General features: G+C 54.6%; 2 protein-coding genes across 2 annotated transcripts in view; both read left to right on the forward strand.

Annotated features, from left to right (window-relative positions):
- efr3ba (EFR3 homolog Ba (S. cerevisiae)) overlaps positions 1-8362 on the forward strand; it is a 301549-nt gene extending 293187 nt beyond the window's left edge. Inside the window, exon 22 of the mRNA XM_038797345.1 lies at positions 7581-8362. Coding sequence (XP_038653273.1) covers positions 7581-7686 — 106 coding nt within the window. The 3' untranslated portion in view covers positions 7687-8362. The remainder of the gene's footprint in view (positions 1-7580) is intronic.
- Positions 8363-10993: 2631 nt separating this feature from the next.
- LOC119966152 (spidroin-2-like) lies at positions 10994-12552 on the forward strand. The gene is made up of 2 exons (XM_038797475.1): positions 10994-12163; positions 12388-12552. Exons 1-2 carry the CDS (start codon positions 10994-10996, stop codon positions 12439-12441), a joined length of 1224 nt encoding a protein of 407 aa, XP_038653403.1. The 3' UTR covers positions 12442-12552.
- The last annotated feature ends 8981 nt before the right edge of the window (positions 12553-21533 follow it).

Here is a 21533-nt window from a genome sequence, read left to right on the forward strand (position 1 = left end):
ATACTCCCTATACCACCCAATCCAACCAACATATACTCCCTATACCACCCAATCCAACCAACATATACTCCCTATACCACCCAATCCCACCAACATATACTCCCTATACCACCCAATCCAACCAACATATACTCCCTATACCACTCAATCCCACCAACATATTCTCCCCATGCCACCCAACCCCAACAACATATACACCCTATACCACCCAATCCCACCAACATATATACCCTATACCACCCAGTCCCACCAACATATGCTCCCTATACCACCCAGCCCCACCAACATATACTCTCTATACCACCCAATCCCACCAACATATACTCCCTATACCACCCAGTCCCACCAACATATACACCCTATACCACCCAATCCCACCAACATATATACCCTATACCACCCAATCCCACCAACATATACTCCCTATACCACCCAGTCCCACCAACATATACTCCCTATACCACCCACTCCCACCAACATATACTCCCTATACCACCCAATCCCACCAACATATACTCCCTATACCACCCAACCCCACCAACATATACTCCCTATACCACCCAATCCCACCAACATATACACCCTATACCACCCAATCCTACCAACATATACTCCCTATACCACCCAATCCCACCAACATATACTCCCTATACCACCCAATCCAACCAACATATACTCCCTATACCACCCAATCCCACCAACATATATACCCTATACCACCCAATCCCACCAACATATATACCCTATACCACCCAGTCCCACCAACATATGCTCCCTATACCACCCAACCCCACCAACATATACTCTCTATACCACCCAATCCCACCAACATATACTCCCTATACCACCCAGTCCCACCAACATATACACCCTATACCACCCAATCCCACCAACATATATACCCTATACCACCCAATCCCACCAACATATACTCCCTATACCACCCAATCCCACCAACATATACTCCCTATACCACCCAATCCCACCAACATATACTCCCTCTACCACCCAACCCCACCAACATATACTCCCTATACCACCCAATCCCACCAACATATACACCCTATACCACCCAATCCTACCAACATATACTCCCTATACCACCCAATCCCACCAACATATACTCCCTATACCACCCAATCCAACCAACATATACTCCCTATACCACCCAATCCCACCAACATATACTCCCTATACCACCCAATCCAACCAACATATACTCCCTATACCACCCAATCCCACCAACATATATACCCTATACCACCCAATCCCACCAACATATACACCCTATACCACCCAATCCCACCAACATATACTCCCTATACCACCCAATCCCACCAACATATACTCCCTATACCACCCAATCCCACCAACATATACTCCCTATACCACCCAATCCCACCAACATATACTCACCTATATCACCCAATCCCACAACATATACACCCTATACCACCCAATCCCACCAACATATACTCCATATACCACCCAATCCCACCAACATATACTCCCTATGCCACCCAATCCCACCAACATATATACCCTATACCACCCAATCCCACCAACATATACTCCCTATACCACCCAATCCCACCAACATATACTCCCTATGTCAACAAACCCCACCAACATATACTCACCATACCACCGAATCCAACCAACATATACTCCTTATATCACCCAATCCCACCAACATATACTCTCTATACCACCCAATCCCACCAACATATACTCCCTATATCACCTAATCCCACCAACATATACTCTCTATACCACCCAATCCCACCAACATATACTCCCTATATCACCTAATCCCACCAACATATACTCTCTATACCACCCAATCCCACCAACATATACTCCCTATATCACCCAATCCCACAACATATACTCCCTCTACCACCCAATCCCACCAACATATACTCCCTATACCACCCAATCCCACCAACATATACTCTCTATACCACCCAATCCCACCAACATATACTCCCTATACCACACAATTCCACCACCATATACACCCTATACCACCCAATCCCACCAACATATACTCCCTATACCACCCAATCCCGCCAACATATACTCCCTATACCACCCAATCCCGCCAACATATACTCCCTATACCACCCAATCCCACCAACATATACTCCCTATACCACCCTATCCCACCAACATATACTCCCTATACCACCCAATCCCACCAACATATATACCCTATACCACCCAGTCCCACCAACATATACACCCTATACCACCCAATCCCACCAACATATATACCCTATACCACCCAATCCCACCAACATATATACCCTATACCACCCAATCCCACCAACATATACTCCCTATACCACCCAATCCCACCAACATATATACCCTATACCACCGAATCCCACCAACATATACTCCCTATATCACCCAATCCCACCAACATATACTCCCTATACCACCCAATCCCACTAACATATACTCCCTATACCACCAACATATACTCCCTATACCACCCAATCCTACCAACATATACTCCCTCCAGGCCTGTGCCAATCATGATGCCCAAACTAAAATCAAAATCTTCTGCTGCTCCTCGGTCTGTGTCCCCCTATTTCCTCCCTATTCATGGACCCACCCAGATGCCTCTTAAATGTTGCTAATGTTCCTGCTTCCAACACATCCTCTGGCAGCGCATTCCATGCACCCGCCACTCTCTGTGTGAAAAACATACCCCGCACATCTCCCTTAAACTCCCCCCTCTCACCTTGAACCTGTGCCCCTGTGTAATTGATATTTCTACCCTTGGAAAAAGCCTCTGACTATCCACCCTGTCTCTGCTGCTCAGAATTTTGTAGACCTCTGTCAGGTCTCCCCTCAGCCTCCGTCTTTCTAGTGAAAACAATCCCAGTTTATTCAACCTCTCCCCATAGCCAACACCCTGGAGACCAGGCAACTTCCTGGTGAACCTTCTTTGCATTCTCTCCAAAGCCTCCACATCCTTCTGATAATGTGGTGACCAGAACTGCACGCAATACTCCAAATGCAGCCTAACCAAGGTTTTATACAGCTGCAACATGATTTCCCAACTCCGTATCAATGCCCCAGCTGATGAAGGCAAGCATGCCACATGCCCTCTTAATCACCATGACAATCTGTGTTGCAACTTTTACGGAACATACATACATAGAAACATAAAAGATAGGAGCAGTAGGAGGCCTTTTGGCCCTTCGAGCCTGCTCCACCATTCATCACGATCATGGCCAATCATCCAACTCAATAGCCTAATCCTGCTTTCTCCCCATAGCCTTTGATCCCATTCTCCCCAAGTGCTATCTCCAGCCGCCTCTTGAATATATTCAAAGTTTTAGCATCAACTACTTCCTGTGATAATGAGTTCCACAGGATCACCACACTTTGAGTAAAGAAATGTCTCCTCATCTCTATCCGAAATGGTTTACCCTGAATCCTCAGACTGTGTACCTGCACGTCCAGATGCGTCTGTATGTTAATGTTCCGAAGGGTTCTGCCATTTACAGTATAATTCATACCTAGATTTGATCCTCCAAAATGCATCACCTCGCATTTGTCCGGATTAAACTCCGATCTGCCATTTCTGTGCCCAAGTCTCCAATCTATCCATATCCTGTTGTATCCTGTGACAACCCTCGGCACTATCAGCAACTCCCCCAATCTTCGTGTCATCCGCAAACTTACTAATCAGACCATCTACATTTTCCTCCAGAATATTTATATATACTACAAACAACAGAGGTCCCAGCACTGATCCCTGCGGAACACCACGAGCTACAGATCTGCATTCTGAAAAACACCCACCGCAACTCTCTGTCTTCTATAACCAAGCCAGTTCTGTATCCATCTAGCCAGGCCATCCCCAATCACATCTAGCCAGCCCACCCCCAATCCCATCTAGCCAGCCCACCCCCAATCCCATCTAGCCAGCCCACCCCCAATCCCATCTAGCCAGCCCACCCCCATCCCATCTAGCCAGCCCACCCCCAATCCCATCTAGCCAGCCCACCCCGAATCCCATCTAGCCAGCCCATCCCCAATCCCATCTAGCCAGCCCACCCCCAATCCCATCTAGCCAGCCCATCCCCAATCACATCTAGCCAGCCCACCCCCAATCCCATCTAGCCAGCCCACCCCCAATCCCATCTAGCCAGCCCACCCCCAATCACATCAACCAGCCCACCCCCAATCCCATCTAGCCAGGCTACCCCCAATCCCATCTAGCCAGCCCACCCCCAATCCCATCTAGCCAGCCCACCCCCAATCACATCTAGCCAGCCCACCCCCAATCCCATCTAGCCAGGCCACCCCCACCCCCAATCCCATCTAGCCAGCCCACCCCCAATCCCATCTAGCCAGCCCACCCCAATCCCATCTAGCCAGCCCACCCCAATCCCATCTAGCCAGCCCACCCCCAATCCCAAATAGCCAGCCCACCCCCAATCCCATCTAGCCAGCCCATCCCCAATCCCATCTAGCCAGCCCACCCCCAATCCCATCTAGCCAGCCCACCCCCAATCCCATCTAGCCAGCCCATCCCCAATCCCATCTAGCCAGCCCACCCCCAATCCCATCTAGCCAGCCCACCCTCAATCCCATCTAGCCAGCCCACCCCAATCCCATCTAGCCAGCCCACCCCCAATCCCATCTAGCCAGCCCACCCTCAATCCCATCTAGCCAGCCCACCCCAATCCCATCTAGCCAGCCCACCCCCAATCCCATCTAGCCAGCCCACCCACAATCCCATCTAGCCAGCCCACCCCCAATCCCATCTAGCCAGCCCACCCCGAATCCCATCTAGCCAGCCCACCCACAATCCCATCTAGCCAGCCCACCCCCAATCCCATCTAGCCAGCCCACCCCCAATCCCATCTAGCCAGCCCACCCCAATCCCATCTAGCCAGCCCACCCCCAATCCCATCTAGCCAGCCCATCCCCAATCCCATCTAGCCAGCCCACCCCCAATCCCATCTAACCAGCCCACCCCTAATCACATCTAGCCAGCCCACCCCCAATCCCATCTAGCCAGCCCACCCCCAATCCCATCTAGCCAGCCCATCCCCCAATCCCATCTAGCCAGCACACCCCCAATCCCATCTAGCCAGCCCACCCCCAATCCCATCTAGCCAGCCCACCCCCAATCCCATCTAGCCAGCCCACCCCCAATCCCATCTAGCCAGCCTACCCCCAATCCCATCTAGCCAGCCCACCCCCAATCCCATCTAGCCAGCCCACCCCCAATCCCATCTAGCCAGCCCACCCCAATCCCATCTAGCCAGCCCACCCCCCACCCCCAATCCCATCTAGCCAGCCCACCCCCAATCCCATCTAGCCAGCCCACCCCCAATCCCATCTAGCCAGCCCACCCCCAATCCCATCTAGCCAGCCCACCCACAATCCCATCTAGCCAGCCCACCCCCAATCCCATCTAGCCAGCCCACCCCCAATCCCATCTAGCCAGCCAACCCCCAATCCCATCTAGTCAGCCCACCCCCAATCCCATCCAGCCAACCCATCCCCAATCCCATCTAGCCAGCCCACCCCCAATCCCATCTAGCCAGCCCACCCCCAATCCCATCTAGCCAGCCTACCCCCAATCCCATCTAGCCAGCCCACCCCCAATCCCATCTAGCCAGCCCATCCCCAATCCCATCTAGCCAGCCCACCCCCAATCCCATCTAGCCAGCCCACCCCCAATCCCATCTAGCCAGCCCACCCCCAATCCCATCTAGCCAGCCCACCCCCAATCCCATCTAGCCAGCCCACCCCCAATCCCATCTAGCCAGCCCACCCCCAATCCCATCTAGCCAGCCCACCCCCAATCCCATCTAGCCAGCACACCCCCAATCCCATCTAGCCAGCCCACCCCCAATCCCATGTGATTTTAGTTTTTGTGTCAATCTGCCATGTGGCACCTTGTCAGATGCCTTACTAAAGTCCATATAAACTACATCCACAGCCCTTCCCTCATCAATTTTCTTTGTGACCTGTTCAAAAACTGAATCAAGTTGGTGAGACATGACCTTCCCCGTACAAACCCATGCTGCCTGTCACTAACTAGTCCATTTTCCTCCATATGTGCACATATCCTGTCCCTCAGTATATTTTCCAAAAGCTTCCCCACCACTGATGTCAGATTTACTGGCCTATAATTTGCTGGATTATCCCTGCTTCCTTTCTTAAACAAGGGAACAACATTGGCTATTCGCCAGTCCTCTGGAACCTCGCCTGTGGTGAAAGAGGATGTGAAGATATCTGTTAAGGCCCCAGCTATTTCTCCCTTTGCCTCCCACAGTAACCTGGGATAGATCCCATCTGGCCCCAGGGACTTATCTACTTGTTATCAGGGTAGCTATTATCCCACAGGATGTCTGCGGTGCATCTCTTTGAGCATCAGCGTGAAAGGTGAGCAAATGCTGGGCAATGCTTGCAAACATTTTCATTGGTTCCCACAAGAAAGAATTTTTGATGGAATAAGTCCTCACCTCCTCGCTCATGCATATTTCCCATCTGTGGATGTTATATTTTCAATCTTTGAATCTGTAGCCGCATGTAAGGATTGTTTTACACACCTTAATGCATTCCAACTTGCATTCACTTTTGCAATTGAGCAGTCAAACGTGCCCTTTCCTCGGTGTGCTCATTGAGAAATGAGTCCTGAACTCTCCAATATTGTCTCCCACAAACCTACCCTCACAGGTTGTTAATAGAGACCATTCATCCTGCTCTTCACAGCTGTAATTCCATTGTTTCGTTCAGGCTCAGTGTGCAAAAACCTTTCCCACTTTCTGTGTCAAGGTCTGGAAACTGCCGTTTGATTTTCAGTAGGTTTGGTTTGGATTCCTTATCCCTGTGTCAAAAGGATCCCGTGGGCAGAGTTATTGTGATCACCATCCCCCATTCAGAAAATTCTCAATTAAAGGGCAGCACCGTAACACAGTGGTTAGCACTGTTGCTTCACAGCTCCAGGGTCCCAGGTTCAATTCCCGGCTTGGGTCACTGTCTGTGTGGAGTCTGCACGTTCTCCCCGTGTGTGCGTGGGTTTCCTCTGGGTGCTCCGGTTTCCTCCCACAGTCCAAAGACGTGCGGGTAGGGTGGATTGGCCATGCTAAATTGCCCTTATTGTCCAAAAAGGTTAGGTGGGGTTTCAGGAATAGGGTGGAGATGTGGGCTTAGGTAGGGTGCTCGTTCCAAGGGCCGGTGCAAATTCAATGGGCCGAATGGCCTCCTTCTGCACTGTAAATTCTATGATTCTATGATAAATTAAAAGAGCCATTTTAAAACATCTATCTTACAAAGTCCTACATTCGTAACACTTTTTTTCCCCATAAACACATCTAATTGTCTCTGATTCGATTTAAACTGAGCATTTCGAGGTCCTTTCCCTGAAAACATTCCAGAACCATATTCATGTGTACCGTGTAGATTTACCTTTATCTGTTGTGTTTGCTGCAGCTGTACACCCGAGACCACTAGATCTGTATTGGTTGGTATTGTGATCCACATAATGTCAGAGAACAACTGTTGATCCAGTCATTCAACTTGTCTTTTGTTATTTCTAGACCACCCCCCAGCCCATCAGGCACGATCACGGCTGGTTATGGGCAGACGCAGACCCGTTCAGTGCCAGTTTACGAGATGAAGTTCCCAGATCTGTGTGTGTACTAACAGGAGCGGAACACGGGCCAGCACAATGCTTCGTTGAATTGCAGAGATTCTGGTTTCGCATCCAGCCTCATTCGCTCCTTGTGGAATGGGTACAGCGTCAGCCCCTGTGTTTGTGTGCCCTGTCAACCATCTCCTGCACAATGTCAGCAATCGCACAGCTGGTGTTTCCACTGGTAGAAGCATATCAGACATAATCCTTACAGCTTAGTGGTGCTTTGTTATGAAGACGTTCTTTCAATGTACTGCTTCTGCTTAGCCAAGAGCATGGACAGGCTTCGCTGGACCTCAGGCTCCTTGTGGGAGTGTACGATCAAGGTGCTGAGCCATAATGGCCAATTCACACTTGTGGAAGTGAGGTATTTTAATATAATTAACACCCATTCATAATCACAAGGTAACCAGCATGTCCCCTCACACTTCACAATCTGCAACAATTTGGAAAGTTTCATTCTGACCGTAACTAATTTCAATTGATCCGTGATATTCTTGGTGATTGAAGAATAAAACTGGCTGTTTTATCACACTCACAAATCTAACTCAACAGCAGGGCTGGGAGCTCTTTTCCAAACTGTTGCCCTCTTCCTTGTTCGAGTTTCTTGTTCTCCAAGAGACCCAGGTGTCCTGAGTCAGTACAGGAGACAGCTGTGAAATGGGGAGGGTAACCCACAGTGACCAACTCGGGTTGGGGGGGGGGGGGGGGGGGTCAGTATAGGGCAGAGTCTGAAATGGGGAGGGTAACCCACAGTGACCAACTCGGGTTGGGGAGGGGGGTCAGTATAGGGCAGAGTCTGAAATGGGGAGGGTAATCCACAGTGACCAACTCGGGTGGGGGGGGGGGGGGGGGAGGGGGGGGGTCAGTATAGGGCAGAGTCTGAAATGGGGAGGGTAACCCACAGTGACCAACTCGGGTTGGGGGGGGGGGGTCAGTATAGGGCAGAGTCTGAAATGGGGAGGGTAACCCACAGTAACCAACTCGGGTTGGGGGGGGGGGGGGTCAGTATAGGGCAGAGTCTGAAATGGGGAGGGTAACCCACAGTGACCAACTCGGGTTGGGGGAGAGGGGGGGTATAGGGCAGAGTCAGAAATGGGGAGGGTAACCCCACAGTGACCAACCCAGGTGGTCAGGAGGGTGGCACGGCGACACAGTGGTTAGCACTGCTGCCTCCAGCACCAGGGTCCCGGGTTCTAATCCAGCCTCAGGTCACTGTCTGTGCGGAGTCTGCACGTCCTCCCCGTGTGTGCGTGGGTTTCCTTCGGGTGCTCCGGTTTCCTCCCACAGTCCAAAGATGTGCAGGTTAGGTGGATTGGCCAGGCTAAATGTCCCCTCGGTGGGGTTCCGGGGATAGGGTGGAGAAGTGGGCCTCGTTGGGGTGGTCTTTCAGAGGGTCAGTGCTGACCCGATTGGCCTGATAGCCTCCTTCTACACTGGAGGGATTCGGGAATGGGCGGGTAAACACCACAGTAACTAACTGGTGGGGGTGGGCAGCGTCGGCCCTAGGGTTGCTGGCGCCCCGGGCAAGTTGAACTTCGGCGCCCTTGGGGGGGGCGGGGCCGAGGGGGGGGGGCCGAGGGGGGGGGGCGGGGGGGGGCCCGAGGGGGGGGGGGGGGTGCGGGGGGGGGCCGAGGGGGGGGTGCGCGGGGGGGGCCCGAGGGGGGGGGCGGGGCCGAGGGGGGGTGGGCGAGAGGGGGCGGGGGCGGGGCGGGGCCGAGAGGGGGGGCAGGGGGACGGACCCGAGGCGGGGGGACGGACCCGAGGCGGGGGGGGCGGGGGGACGGACCCGAGGCGGGGGGGGGAGCGGACCGAGCGGGGGGGCGGACAGAGGGGGGGGCCCGCCCTGGGGGAGTGCGGCCACCGCGCATGCGCTGTTTGGCACCGGCCCAACTGCGCATGCGCGGGACCCGGGTCTCTGGCGCCCCCTAGCACATGGCGCCCCGGGCGACTGCCCGAGTTGCCGGTGCCTTGAGCCGGCCCTGGGGGGGGGGGGGGGGGTCTGTTCCTGATTTCTTCTGGTCTGTGATTGGTGCTCATTTAATAATCTTCATTATTGTCACAAGTAGGCTGACATTAACACTGCAATGAAGTTACTGTGACAATCCCCTAGTCATCACATTCCGGCGCCTGTTCGGGTACACAGAGGGAGAATTCAGAATGGCCAATTCCCCTAACAGCACGTCTTTTTGGACTGTGGGAGGAAACCGGAGCACCCGGAGGAAACCCACGCAGACACGGGGAGAACGTGCAGACTCCGCACTGACATTTATGTTGTTTTCATTGCTTGGATATGTCTGTAGTTCCAGCAATTGTGCTGTGGGTTTGGTTGCAACAATCCTGGTGTGGCCTGACCCTGGACTCGGTATCAGACATTTCAAACCCCTGCTCACAGGCCAAGCCTGTCTAATGTTTCGTTTTGTTTATTCTGTGAAGGCAAAGATGTTCTAGTCGGTCTTCAGTAATTTTGTGGATTAATCGCCGTTTTTGACACTGATTATTGTGTATTGATCTCTGAATGTACTGATGGAGGCTTCGTTTAAACTGAACTGGATGTACAGAGTATAATTTTGCAATGCTAAATTTCCACCAGCATCCCCACGGCAGTGCCCTCCCTCCCTCCCTCCCTCCCTCATCCCCACGGCAGTGCCCTCCCTCCCTCCCTCCCTCCCTCCCTCATCCCCACGGCAGTGCCCTCCCTCCCTCCCTCCCTCATCCCCACGGCAGTGCCCTCCCTCCCTCCCTCCCTCCCTCCCTCATCCCCACGGCAGTGCCCTCCCTCCCTCCCTCCCTCCCTCATCCCCATAGCAGTGCCCTCCCTCCCTCCCTCCCTCCCTCATCCCCATAGCAGTGCCCTCCCTCCCTCCCTCCCTCCCTCATCCCCATAGCAGTGCCCTCCCTCCCTCCCTCCCTATTTTGATTGTATATTAATGATGGGAAGCTATTGGTAAACACTGAAGTATTTGAAGAATTGTTTTGCGTTCAGCTCGAGACTCTTTTCAACTGAACCCTAAAAAGAATTCTGACGATTCAGTTTTCTTGCATTTCTGACAAACAATATTATTGATAAATACCTCTCATAGATACACACATTCTGCATATGCGGACATGTACACAGCCTAACACTGCAGCTTGCACCTACAACACACAGGTACAACAGCACGTACACACTCGTCTGTACCCATGGTACACAAAGGTGCAGCATTTTTTTAAAGTTCATTCTTCCCCATCGCAGGTGAAAGTCCCACCTTGGGGAGCTGCCAATCCGATTGGCTGGCAGCATTTCAGTCACACCAGGAACACCGCTGCCATGGCCGGATGAGACACTGCAGGCCAGCTGCCTGGAGCCAAGTGCCAGGAACTGAAGGAAAGATAAATGATGGTCAAGAGGGAAGGTCACAGGGGAGGGGATTGGGGTCTTGGGGGATAGGTTGGGGTAGAGGGAGATCAACAGATGACAGGGCCCTCGGGAGGCAGGGCCCACGGGAGGCAGGGCCCACAGGAGGCAGGACCCACAGGAGCCAGGGCCCACGGGAGGCAGGGCCCACGGGAGACAGGGCCCACGGGAGGCAGGGCCCACGGGAGGCAGGGCCCACGGGAGGCAGGGCCCACGGGAGCCAAGGGCCCACAGGAGGCAGGGTCCACGGGAGGCAGGGTCCACGGGAGACAGGGCCCACGGGAGCTAGGGCCCACGGGAGGCAGGGCCCACGGGAGGCAGGGCCCACGGGAGCCAAGGGCCCACGGGAGGCAGGGTCCACGGGAGGCAGGGCCCACGGGAGGCAGGGTCCACGGGAGGCAGGGCCCACGGGAGGCAGGGTCCACGGGAGGCAGGGCCCACGGGAGACAGGGCGCACGGGAGGCAGAGCCCACGGGAGGCAGGGCCCACGGGAGCCAAGGGCCCACGGGAGGCAGGGCCCACGGGAGGCAGGGCCCACGGGAGACAGCGCCCACGGGAGCCAAGGGCCCACGGGAGGCAGGGTCCACGGGAGGCAGGGCCCACGGGAGGCAGGGCCCACGGGAGGCAGGGCCCACGGGAGGCAGGGCCCACGGGAGACAGCGCCCACGGGAGCCAAGGGCCCACGGGAGGCAGGGTCCACGGGAGGCAGGGCCCACGGGAGGCAGGGTCCACGGGAGGCAGGGCCCACGGGAGGCAGGGCCCACGGGAGACAGCGCCCACGGGAGACAGGGCCCACGGGAGGCAGGGCCCACGGGAGACAGTGCGCACGGGAGCCAAGGGCCTACGGGAGACAGGACCCACAGGAGCCAGGACCCACAGGAGCCAGGGCCCACGGGAGGCAGGGCCCACGGGAGCCAAGGGCCCACAGGAGGCAGGGCCCACAGGAGGCAGGGCCCACAGGAGGCAGGGCCCACAGGAGGCAGGGTCCACGGGAGGCAGGGCCCACGGGAGGCAGGGCCCACGGGAGGCAGAGCCCACGGGAGACAGGGCCCACGGGAAACAGGGCCCACAGGAGACAGGGCCCACGGGAGGCAGGGTCCACAGGAGACAGGGCCCACGGGAGGCAGGGCCCACGGGAGGCAGGGCCCACAGGAGCCAGGGCCCACGGGAGGCAGGGCCCACGGGAGACAGGGCCCACGGGAGGCAGGGCCCACGGGAGACAGGGCCCACGGGAGGCAGGGCCCACGGGAGGCAGAGCCCACGGGAGACAGGGCCCACGGGAAACAGGGCCCACAGGAGACAGGGCCCACGGGAGACAGGGCCCACAGGAGACAGGGCCTTCAGTCAGAACGGGGCTTCATTCACCTAGGTCACTAAGGGCAATTTATCATGGCCAATCCACCTAACCTGCACATCTTTGGACTTCACGTTTATCAACGTTGAACTCCATCTGCCACTTCTCAGCCCAGCTCTGCATCCTGTCAATGTCCTGTTGTAACCTGCAACAGCCCTCAACACTATCTACAACTCACACACACACACACAGTGCACACACACACGGTGCACACACACACACACACACAGTGCACACACACACAGTGCACACACACACACACACACACACAGTGCACACACACACTGCACATTCACACGGTGCACATTCACACACATACACAGAGCACACACACACACAGTGCACACTCACACACACAGTGCACATTCACACACACAGTGCACACTCACACACACAGTGCACATTCACACACACAGTGCACATTCACACACACACACACAGTGTACATTCACACACATACACAGTGCACACACACAGTGCACACACACAGTGCACATTCACACACAGTGCACATTCACACACACAGTGCACACTCACACACACAGTGCACATTCACACACACAGTGCACACACACAGTGCACATTCACACACAGTGCACATTCACACACACACACAGTGTACATTCACACACACACACAGTGCACACACACAGTGCACACACACACACACACACAGTGCACACACACACAGTGCACACACACACACACACACACAGTGCACACACACACACAGTGCACACACACACAGTGCACACACACACACACAGTGCACACACACACACACACACACACAGTGTACATTCACACACACAGTGTACATTCACACACACACAGTGCACATTCACACACACACACAGTGCACACTCACACACACAGTGCACATTCACACACACACACACACAGTGCACACTCACACACACAGTGCACATTCACACACACACACACAGTGTACATTCACACACACACACAGTGCACACTCACACACACACACAGTGCACACTCACACACACAGTGCACATTCACACACACACACACACAGTGTACATTCACACACACACACACAGACAGTGCACACACACACACACAGTGCACACACACACACACACACACAGACAGTGCACACACACACACACAGTGCACATTCACACACACACAGTGTACATTCACACACACACACAGACAGTGCACACTCACACACACAGACAGTGCACATTCACTCACACACACACACAGTGCACATTCACACACACAGTGCACATTCACACACACACAGTGCACATTCACACAGTGCACATTCACACACACTGCACATTCACACACACACAGTGCACATTCACACACTCATACACACAGTGCACACTCACACACAGTGCACATTCACACACACAGTGCACACTCACACACACTCACAGTGCACAGTCACACACAGTGCACACTCACACACACACACGGTGCACATTCACACACACAGTGCACATTCACACACACAGCGCACTTTCACACACACAGACAGTGCACATTCACACACACACAGTGCACACACACACACAGTGCACACACACAGTGCACACACACAGTGCACACACACACACACACACAGTGCACACACACACACACACACACACACACAGTGCACACTCACGCACACAGTGCACATTCACACACACACAGTGCACACTCACGCACAGACAGTGCACATTCACACACACACACAGTGCACACACACACACACACACTGCACATTCACACACACATACACAGTGCACACTCACGCACACAGTGCACATTCACATACACACACGCAGTGCACACTCACACACACACACAGTGCACATTGACACACACACACAGTGCGCACTCACGCACAGACAGTGCACATTCACACACACACACAGTGCACGCTCACACACACACAGTGCACATTCACACACGCACACACACAGTGCACACACACATACACAGTGCACATTCACACACACAGTGCACATTCACACACAGACAGTGCACATTCACTCACACACACACAGTGCACGCTCACACACACACAGTGCACATTCACACACACAGTGCACATACACCCACTGTATGTCCGCATATAGAAAGAAATCTTACAACACCAGGTTAAAGTTCAACAGGTTTGTTTCGAATCACTAGCTTTCGGAGCACTGCTCCTTCCTCAGGTGAAAGTGAGGAACCTTCACGTAATGTGCACATATATACACTGGATATACAGGCCCTGCCCATAGACATAACCATACACACTAGATGCGCTTGCAAATGCATAGGCATGCATGTATACTCTATATATACGCAAACAGACAAAGTGAGACTGCAGCCACACACTCGACATATATATTATATAGGTGCTGCATATGCACATCCTCCACATCTGCTCGAAAACTCCTTTGGCTGTTGGCCCAGGCTTGTGTGAAACCTGTATGACTGACATGAGTTTACTGGAATATTCCAGTCGATAGGAAATAAATATTTTATCTAATACTTCCATTAAATGAGCTCTGTTTTGATATATTGCAAAGTTGATGGTGTCTGGCACACCACCTTCAGGATTCGCCGGCAACGCACTCGCTGGTTTCGCGATGGCGTAGGGGCGGCCACAACGGGAAACACCACTGACCGGCTGCTGGAACAGAGGGTCGCACAGCTGGTGGGGACGCACACCATTGGAAAGCAGGGCCAGCGGGATAGAGAATCCCTCCCCGTGTCTGTCAGTAGCTGCTGCCTGTAATCCCACCCCGTGTCTGTCAGTAGCTGCTGCCTGTAATCCTGCCCCGTGTCTGTCAGTAGCTGCTGCCTGTAATCCTGTCCCGTGTCTGTCAGTAGCTGCTGCCTGTAATCCCACCCCATGTCTGTCAATAGCTGCTGCCTGTAATCCCTCCCCGTGTCTGTCAGTAGCTGCTGCCTGTAATCCTGCCCCGTGTCTGTCAGTAGCTGCTGCCTGTAATCCTACCCCATGTCTGTCAATAGCTGCTGCCTGTAATCCCTCCCCGTGTCTGTCAGTAGCTGCTGCCTGTAATCCCACCCCGTGTCTGTCAGTAGCTGCTGCCTGTAATCCTGCCCCATGTCTGTCAGTAGCTGCTGCCTGTAATCCTGCCCCGTGTCTGTCAGTAGCTGCTGCCTGTAATCCCTCCCCGTGTCTGTCAGTAGCTGCTGCCTGTAATCCTGCCCCATGTCTGTCAATAGCTGCTGCCTGTAATCCTGCCCCATGTCTGTCAGTAGCTGCTGCCTGTAATCCTGCCCCGTGTCTGTCAGTAGCTGCTGCCTGTAATCCCACCCCGTGTCTGTCAGTAGCTGCTGCCTGTAATCCTGCCCCATGTCTGTCAGTAGCTGCTGCCTGTAATCCTGCCCCGTGTCTGTCAGTAGCTGCTGCCTGTAATCCCACCCCGTGTCTGTCAATAGCTGCTGCCTGTAATCCCACCCCGTGTCTGTCAGTAGCTGCTGCCTGTAATCCCTCACCGTGTCTGTCAGTAGCTGCTGCCTGTAATCCCTCACCGTGTCTGTCAGTAGCTGCTGCCTGTAATCCTGCCCCGTGTCTGTCAGTAGCTGCTGCCTGTAATCCTGCCCCGTGTCTGTCAGTAGCTGCTGCCTGTAATCCTGCCCCATGTCTGTCAATAGCTGCTGCCTGTAATCCCACCCCATGTCTGTCAGTAGCTGCTGCCTGTAATCCTGCCCCGTGTCTGTCAGTAGCTGCTGCCTGTAATCCTGCCCCGTGTCTGTCAGTACCTGCTGCCTGTAATCCTGCCCCGTGTCTGTCAGTAGCTGCTGCCTGTAATCCTGCCCCGTGTCTGTCAATAGCTGCTGCCTGTAATCCCTCCCCGTGTCTGTCAGTAGCTGCTGCCTGTAATCCCTCCCCGTGTCTGTCAGTAGCTGCTGCCTGTAATCCCTCCCCGTGTCTGTCAGTAGCTGCTGCCTGTAATCCCTCCCCGTGTCTGTCAGTAGCTGCTGCCTGTAATCCCTCCCCGTGTCTGTCAGTAGCTGCTGCCTGTAATCCCACCCCGTGTCTGTCAGTAGCTGCTGCCTGTAATCCTGCCCCATGTCTGTCAATAGCTGCTGCCTGTAATCCTGCCCCGTGTCTGTCAATAGCTGCTGCCTGTAATCCCTCCCCGTGTCTGTCAGTAGCTGCTGCCTGTAGTCCTGCCCCGTGTCTATCAGTAGCTGCTGCCTGTAATCCTGCCCCGTGTCTGTCAGTAGCTGCTGCCTGTAATCCTGCCCCATGTCTGTCAGTAGCTGCTGCCTGTAATCCCGCCCCGTGTCTGTCAGTAGCTGCTGCCTGTAATCCCACCCCGTGTCTGTCAGTAACTGCTGCCTGTAATCCTGCCCCGTGTCTGTCAATAGCTGCTGCCTGTAATCCTGCCCCGTGTCTGTCAGTAGCTGCTGCCTGTAATCCCTCCCCGTGTCTGTCAGTAGCTGCTGCCTGTAATCCTGCCCCGTGTCTGTCAGTAACTGCTGCCTGTAATCCTGCCCCGTGTCTGTCAATAGCTGCTGCCTGTAATCCCGCCCCGTGTCTGTCAGTAGCTGCTGCCTGTAATCCTGCCCCGTGTCTGTCAGTAGCTGCTGCCTGTAATCCTGCCCCGTGTCTGTCAATAGCTGCTGCCTGTAATCCCTCCCCGTGTCTGTCAGTACCTGCTGCCTGTAATCCTGCCCCGTGTCTGTCAGTAGCTGCTGCCTGTAATCCCTCCCCGTGTCTGTCAGTAGCTGCTGCCTGTAATCCTGCCCCGTGTCTGTCAGTAGCTGCTGCCTGTAATCCTACCCCGTGTCTGTCAATAGCTGCTGCCTGTAATCCTGCCCCGTGTCTGTCAGTAGCTGCTGCCTGTAATCCTGCCCCGTGTCTGTCAGTAACTGCTGCCTGTAATCCTGCCCCGTGTCTGTCAATAGCTGCTGCCTGTAATCCTGCCCCGTGTCTGTCAGTAACTGCTGCCTGTAATCCTGCCCCGTGTCTGTCAATAGCTGCTGCCTGTAATCCTGCCCCGTGTCTGTCAATAGCTGCTGCCTGTAATCCCTCCCCATGTCTGTCAGTAGCTGCTGCCTGTAATCCTGCCCCGTGTCTGTCAGTAGCTGCTGCCTGTAATCCCACCCCGTGTCTGTCAGTAGCTGCTGCCTGTAATCCTGCCCCGTGTCTGTCAATAGCTGCTGCCTGTAATCCTGCCCCATGTCTGTCAGTAGCTGCTGCCTGTAATCCCACCCCGTGTCTGTCAGTAGCTGCTGCCTGTAATCCTGCCCCATGTCTGTCAATAGCTGCTGCCTGTAATCCCTCCCCGTGTCTGTCAATAGCTGCTGCCTGTAATCCTGCCCCATGTCTCTCAATAGCTGCTGCCTGTAATCCCTCCCCGTGTCTGTCAGTAGCTGCTGCCTGTAATCCTGCCCCGTGTCTGTCAGTAGCTGCTGCCTGTAATCCCACCCCGTGTCTGTCAGTAGCTGCTGCCTGTAATCCTGCCCCGTGTCTGTCAGTAGCTGCTGCCTGTAATCCTGCCCCGTGTCTGTCAGTAGCTGCTGCCTGTAATCCTGCCCCGTGTCTGTCAGTAGCTGCTGCCTGTAATCCTGCCCCATGTCTGTCAGTAGCTGCTGCCTGTAATCCTGCCCCATGTCTGTCAGTAGCTGCTGCCTGTAATCCTGCCCCGTGTCTGTCAGTAGCTGCTGCCTGTAATCCTGCCCCGTGTCTGTCAGTAGCTGCTGCCTGTAATCCTGCCCCATGTCTGTCAGTAGCTGCTGCCTGTAATCCCTCCCCGTGTCTGTCAGTAGCTGCTGCCTGTAATCCTGCCCCATGTCTGTCAGTAGCTGCTGCCTGTAATCCCTCCCCGTGTCTGTCAGTAGCTGCTGCCTGTAATCCTGCCCCGTGTCTGTCAGTAGCTGCTGCCTGTAATCCTGCCCCGTGTCTGTCAGTAGCTGCTGCCTGTAATCCCTCCCCGTGTCTGTCAGTAGCTGCTGCCTGTAATCCCTCCCCATGTCTGTCAGTAGCTGCTGCCTGTAATCCCACCCCGTGTCTGTCAATAGCTGCTGCCTGTAATCCCACCCCGTGTCTGTCAGTAGCTGCTGCCTGTAATCCTGCCCCATGTCTGTCAGTAGCTGCTGCCTGTAATCCTGCCCCGTGTCTGTCAGTAGCTGCTGCCTGTAATCCCTCCCCGTGTCTGTCAGTAGCTGCTGCCTGTAATCCTGCCCCGTGTCTGTCAATAGCTGCTGCCTGTAATCCCACCCCGTGTCTGTCAGTAGCTGCTGCCTGTAATCCTGCCCCGTGTCTGTCAGTAGCTGCTGCCTGTAATCCTGCCCCGTGTCTGTCAGTAGCTGCTGCCTGTAATCCTGCCCCGTGTCTGTCAGTAGCTGCTGCCTGTAATCCCTCCCCATGTCTGTCAGTAGCTGCTGCCTGTAATCCCACCCCGTGTCTGTCAATAGCTGCTGCCTGTAATCCCACCCCGTGTCTGTCAGTAGCTGCTGCCTGTAATCCTGCCCCGTGTCTGTCAATAGCTGCTGCCTGTAATCCTGCCCCGTGTCTGTCAGTAGCTGCTGCCTGTAATCCTGCCCCATGTCTGTCAGTAGCTGCTGCTTGAAAGGATATCAATGGGTCAATGCTGCAGATGTTTTTTACAAGTTGCCAATCACACACCACTATTGGGAATCTCTGAATGGCTTTCAGTTGTGGATCTGTGGGAAGCAGAAGCTACCACAGCTGCCGCCCTTCGAGAAACTGCGCAGACGTCCGGACAGGGGCTCTTTTTGGGGGTGGGGGGACTGTGGTGGGGTTCCTTTACTCAGGGGGACCCTGGAGGACGTCCCTTAAATGAGGGAGTCCCTGTGGAGATCTCCGATCACAATAGTCCCTGTGGGGGCGACTCCCTATCACAGGGGTCCCTGTGTGGGGGGGGGGGGGGTTCTCCTTCCCACAGGGATCTCTGTGGGGGTCTCTCTATCACAGGGGTCACTGTGGGGGGGGGGGTCTCCCTATTACAGGGGTCACTGTGGGGGGGGTCGCCCTGTCACAGGGGTCCCTGTGGGGGGGGGGGTCACCCTGTCACAGGGGTCCCTGTGGTGGGGGGTCTCACTATCACAGGGGTATCTGTGGGGGTCTCCCTACCACAGGGGTCCCTGTGGGGGGGGGGGGGGGGTCGCCCTGTCACAGGGATCTCTGTGGGGGGGGGGGTCTCTCTATCACAGGGGTCCTTGTGGGGGGTCTATCTCTGACAGAGATCTATGTGGGGCGGGTCTCCCTGTCATATGGGGCCCTGTGGGGGGGGGGGTCTCCCTATTGCAGGGGGCCCTGTGAGGGGGGGGTCTCGCTATCACAGGGGTCTCTGTGGGGGGTCTCCCTACCACAGGGGTCTCTGTGGGGGGGGTTCTCCCTATCACAGGGGTCACTGTGGGGGGGGTCTCCCTATCACAGGGGTCACTGTGGGGCGTGGGTCTCCCTATCACAGGGGTCACTGTGGGGGGTGGGTCTCCCTATCACATGGGGCCCTATGTGGGGTGGGGGGTCTCGCTATCACAGGGGTATCTGTGGGGGTCTCCCTACCACAGGTGTCCCTGTGGGGGGGGGGGGGGGGTTGCCCTGTCACAGGGATCTCTGTGGGGGGTCTCCCTGTCATATGGGGCCCTGTGGGGGGGTCTCCCTGTCATATGGGGCCCTGTGGGGTGGTCTCCCTATCACAGGAGTCTCTGTGGGGGGTGGGTCTCCCTATCACAGGGGGCCCTGTGGGGGGGTCTCCCTATTGCAGGGGGCCCTGTGGGGGGGTCTCCCTATCACAGGGGCCTCTGTGGGGGTAGGGTCTTCCTATCACAGGGGGCCCTGTGGGGGGGTCTCCCTATTGCAGGGGGCCCTGTGAGGGGGGGGGGGGTCTCCCTATCACAGGGGTCTCTGTGGGGGGTCTCGCTATCACAGGCCAGGTGTTAGATCTGGAGGTAGGTGAACACTTTGGAAACAGTGACCACAATTCGGTGACCTTTACGTTAGTGATGGAAAGGGATAAGTATACCCCGCAGGGTAAGAGTTATAGCTGGGGGAAGGGCAATTATGATGCCATTAGACATGACTTAGGATGTGTAGGTTGGAGAAGTAGGCTGCAAGGGTTGGGCACACTGGATATGTGGAGCTTGTTCAAGGAACAGCTATTGCATGTTCTTGATAAGTACGTACCAGTCAGGCAGGGAGGAAGGGGTCGAGCGAGGGAACCGTGGTTTACCAAAGAAGTGGAATCTCTTGTTAAGAGGAAAAAGGAGGCCTATGTGAAGATGAGGCGTGAAGTCTCAGTTGGGGCGCTTGATAGTTACAGGGAAGCGAGGAAGGATCTAAAGAGAGAGCTAAGACGAGCAAGGAGGGGACATGAGAAGTCTTTGGCAGGTAGGATCAAGGAAAACCCAAAAGCTTTCTATAGGTATGTCAGGAATAAAAGAATGACTAGGGTAAGAGTAGGGCCAGTAAAGGGCAGTGGTGGGAAGTTGTGTGTGGAGGCTGAGGAGATAAGCGAGATACTAAATGAATACTTTTCATCAGTATTCACTCAGGAAAAAGATAATATTGTGGAGGAGAATGCTGAGACCCAGGCTATTAGAATAGATGGCATTGAGGTGCGTAGGGAAGAAGTGTTGGCAATTCTGGACAAGGTGAAAATAGATAAGTCCCCGGGGCCTGATGGGATTTATCCTAGGATTCTCTGGGAAGCCAGGGAAGAGATTGCTGAGCCTTTGGCTTTGATTTTTAGGTCATCATTGGCTACAGGAATAGTGCCAGAGGACTGGAGGATAGCAAATGTGGTCCCTTTGTTCAAGAAGGGGAGTAGAGATAACCCCGGTAACTAAAGGCCGGTGAGCCTAACATCTGTGGTGGGTAAAGTCTTGGAGAGGATTATAAAAGATACGATTTATAATCATCTAGATAGGAATAATATGATTAAGGATAGTCAGCATGGTTTTGTGAAGGGTAGGTCATGCCTCACAAACCTTATCGAGTTCTTTGAGAAGGTGACTGAACAGGTGGACGAGGGTAAAGCAGTTGATGTGGTGTATATGGATTTCAGTAAAGCGTTTGATAAGGTTCCCCACGGTTGGCTATTGCAGAAAATACGGAGGCTGGGGATTGAGGGTGATTTAGAGATGTGGATCAG

The sequence above is a fragment of the Scyliorhinus canicula genome, chromosome 1 (genome assembly GCF_902713615.1).
Source record: "Scyliorhinus canicula chromosome 1, sScyCan1.1, whole genome shotgun sequence".
NCBI classification, from domain to species: domain Eukaryota; kingdom Metazoa; phylum Chordata; class Chondrichthyes; order Carcharhiniformes; family Scyliorhinidae; genus Scyliorhinus; species Scyliorhinus canicula.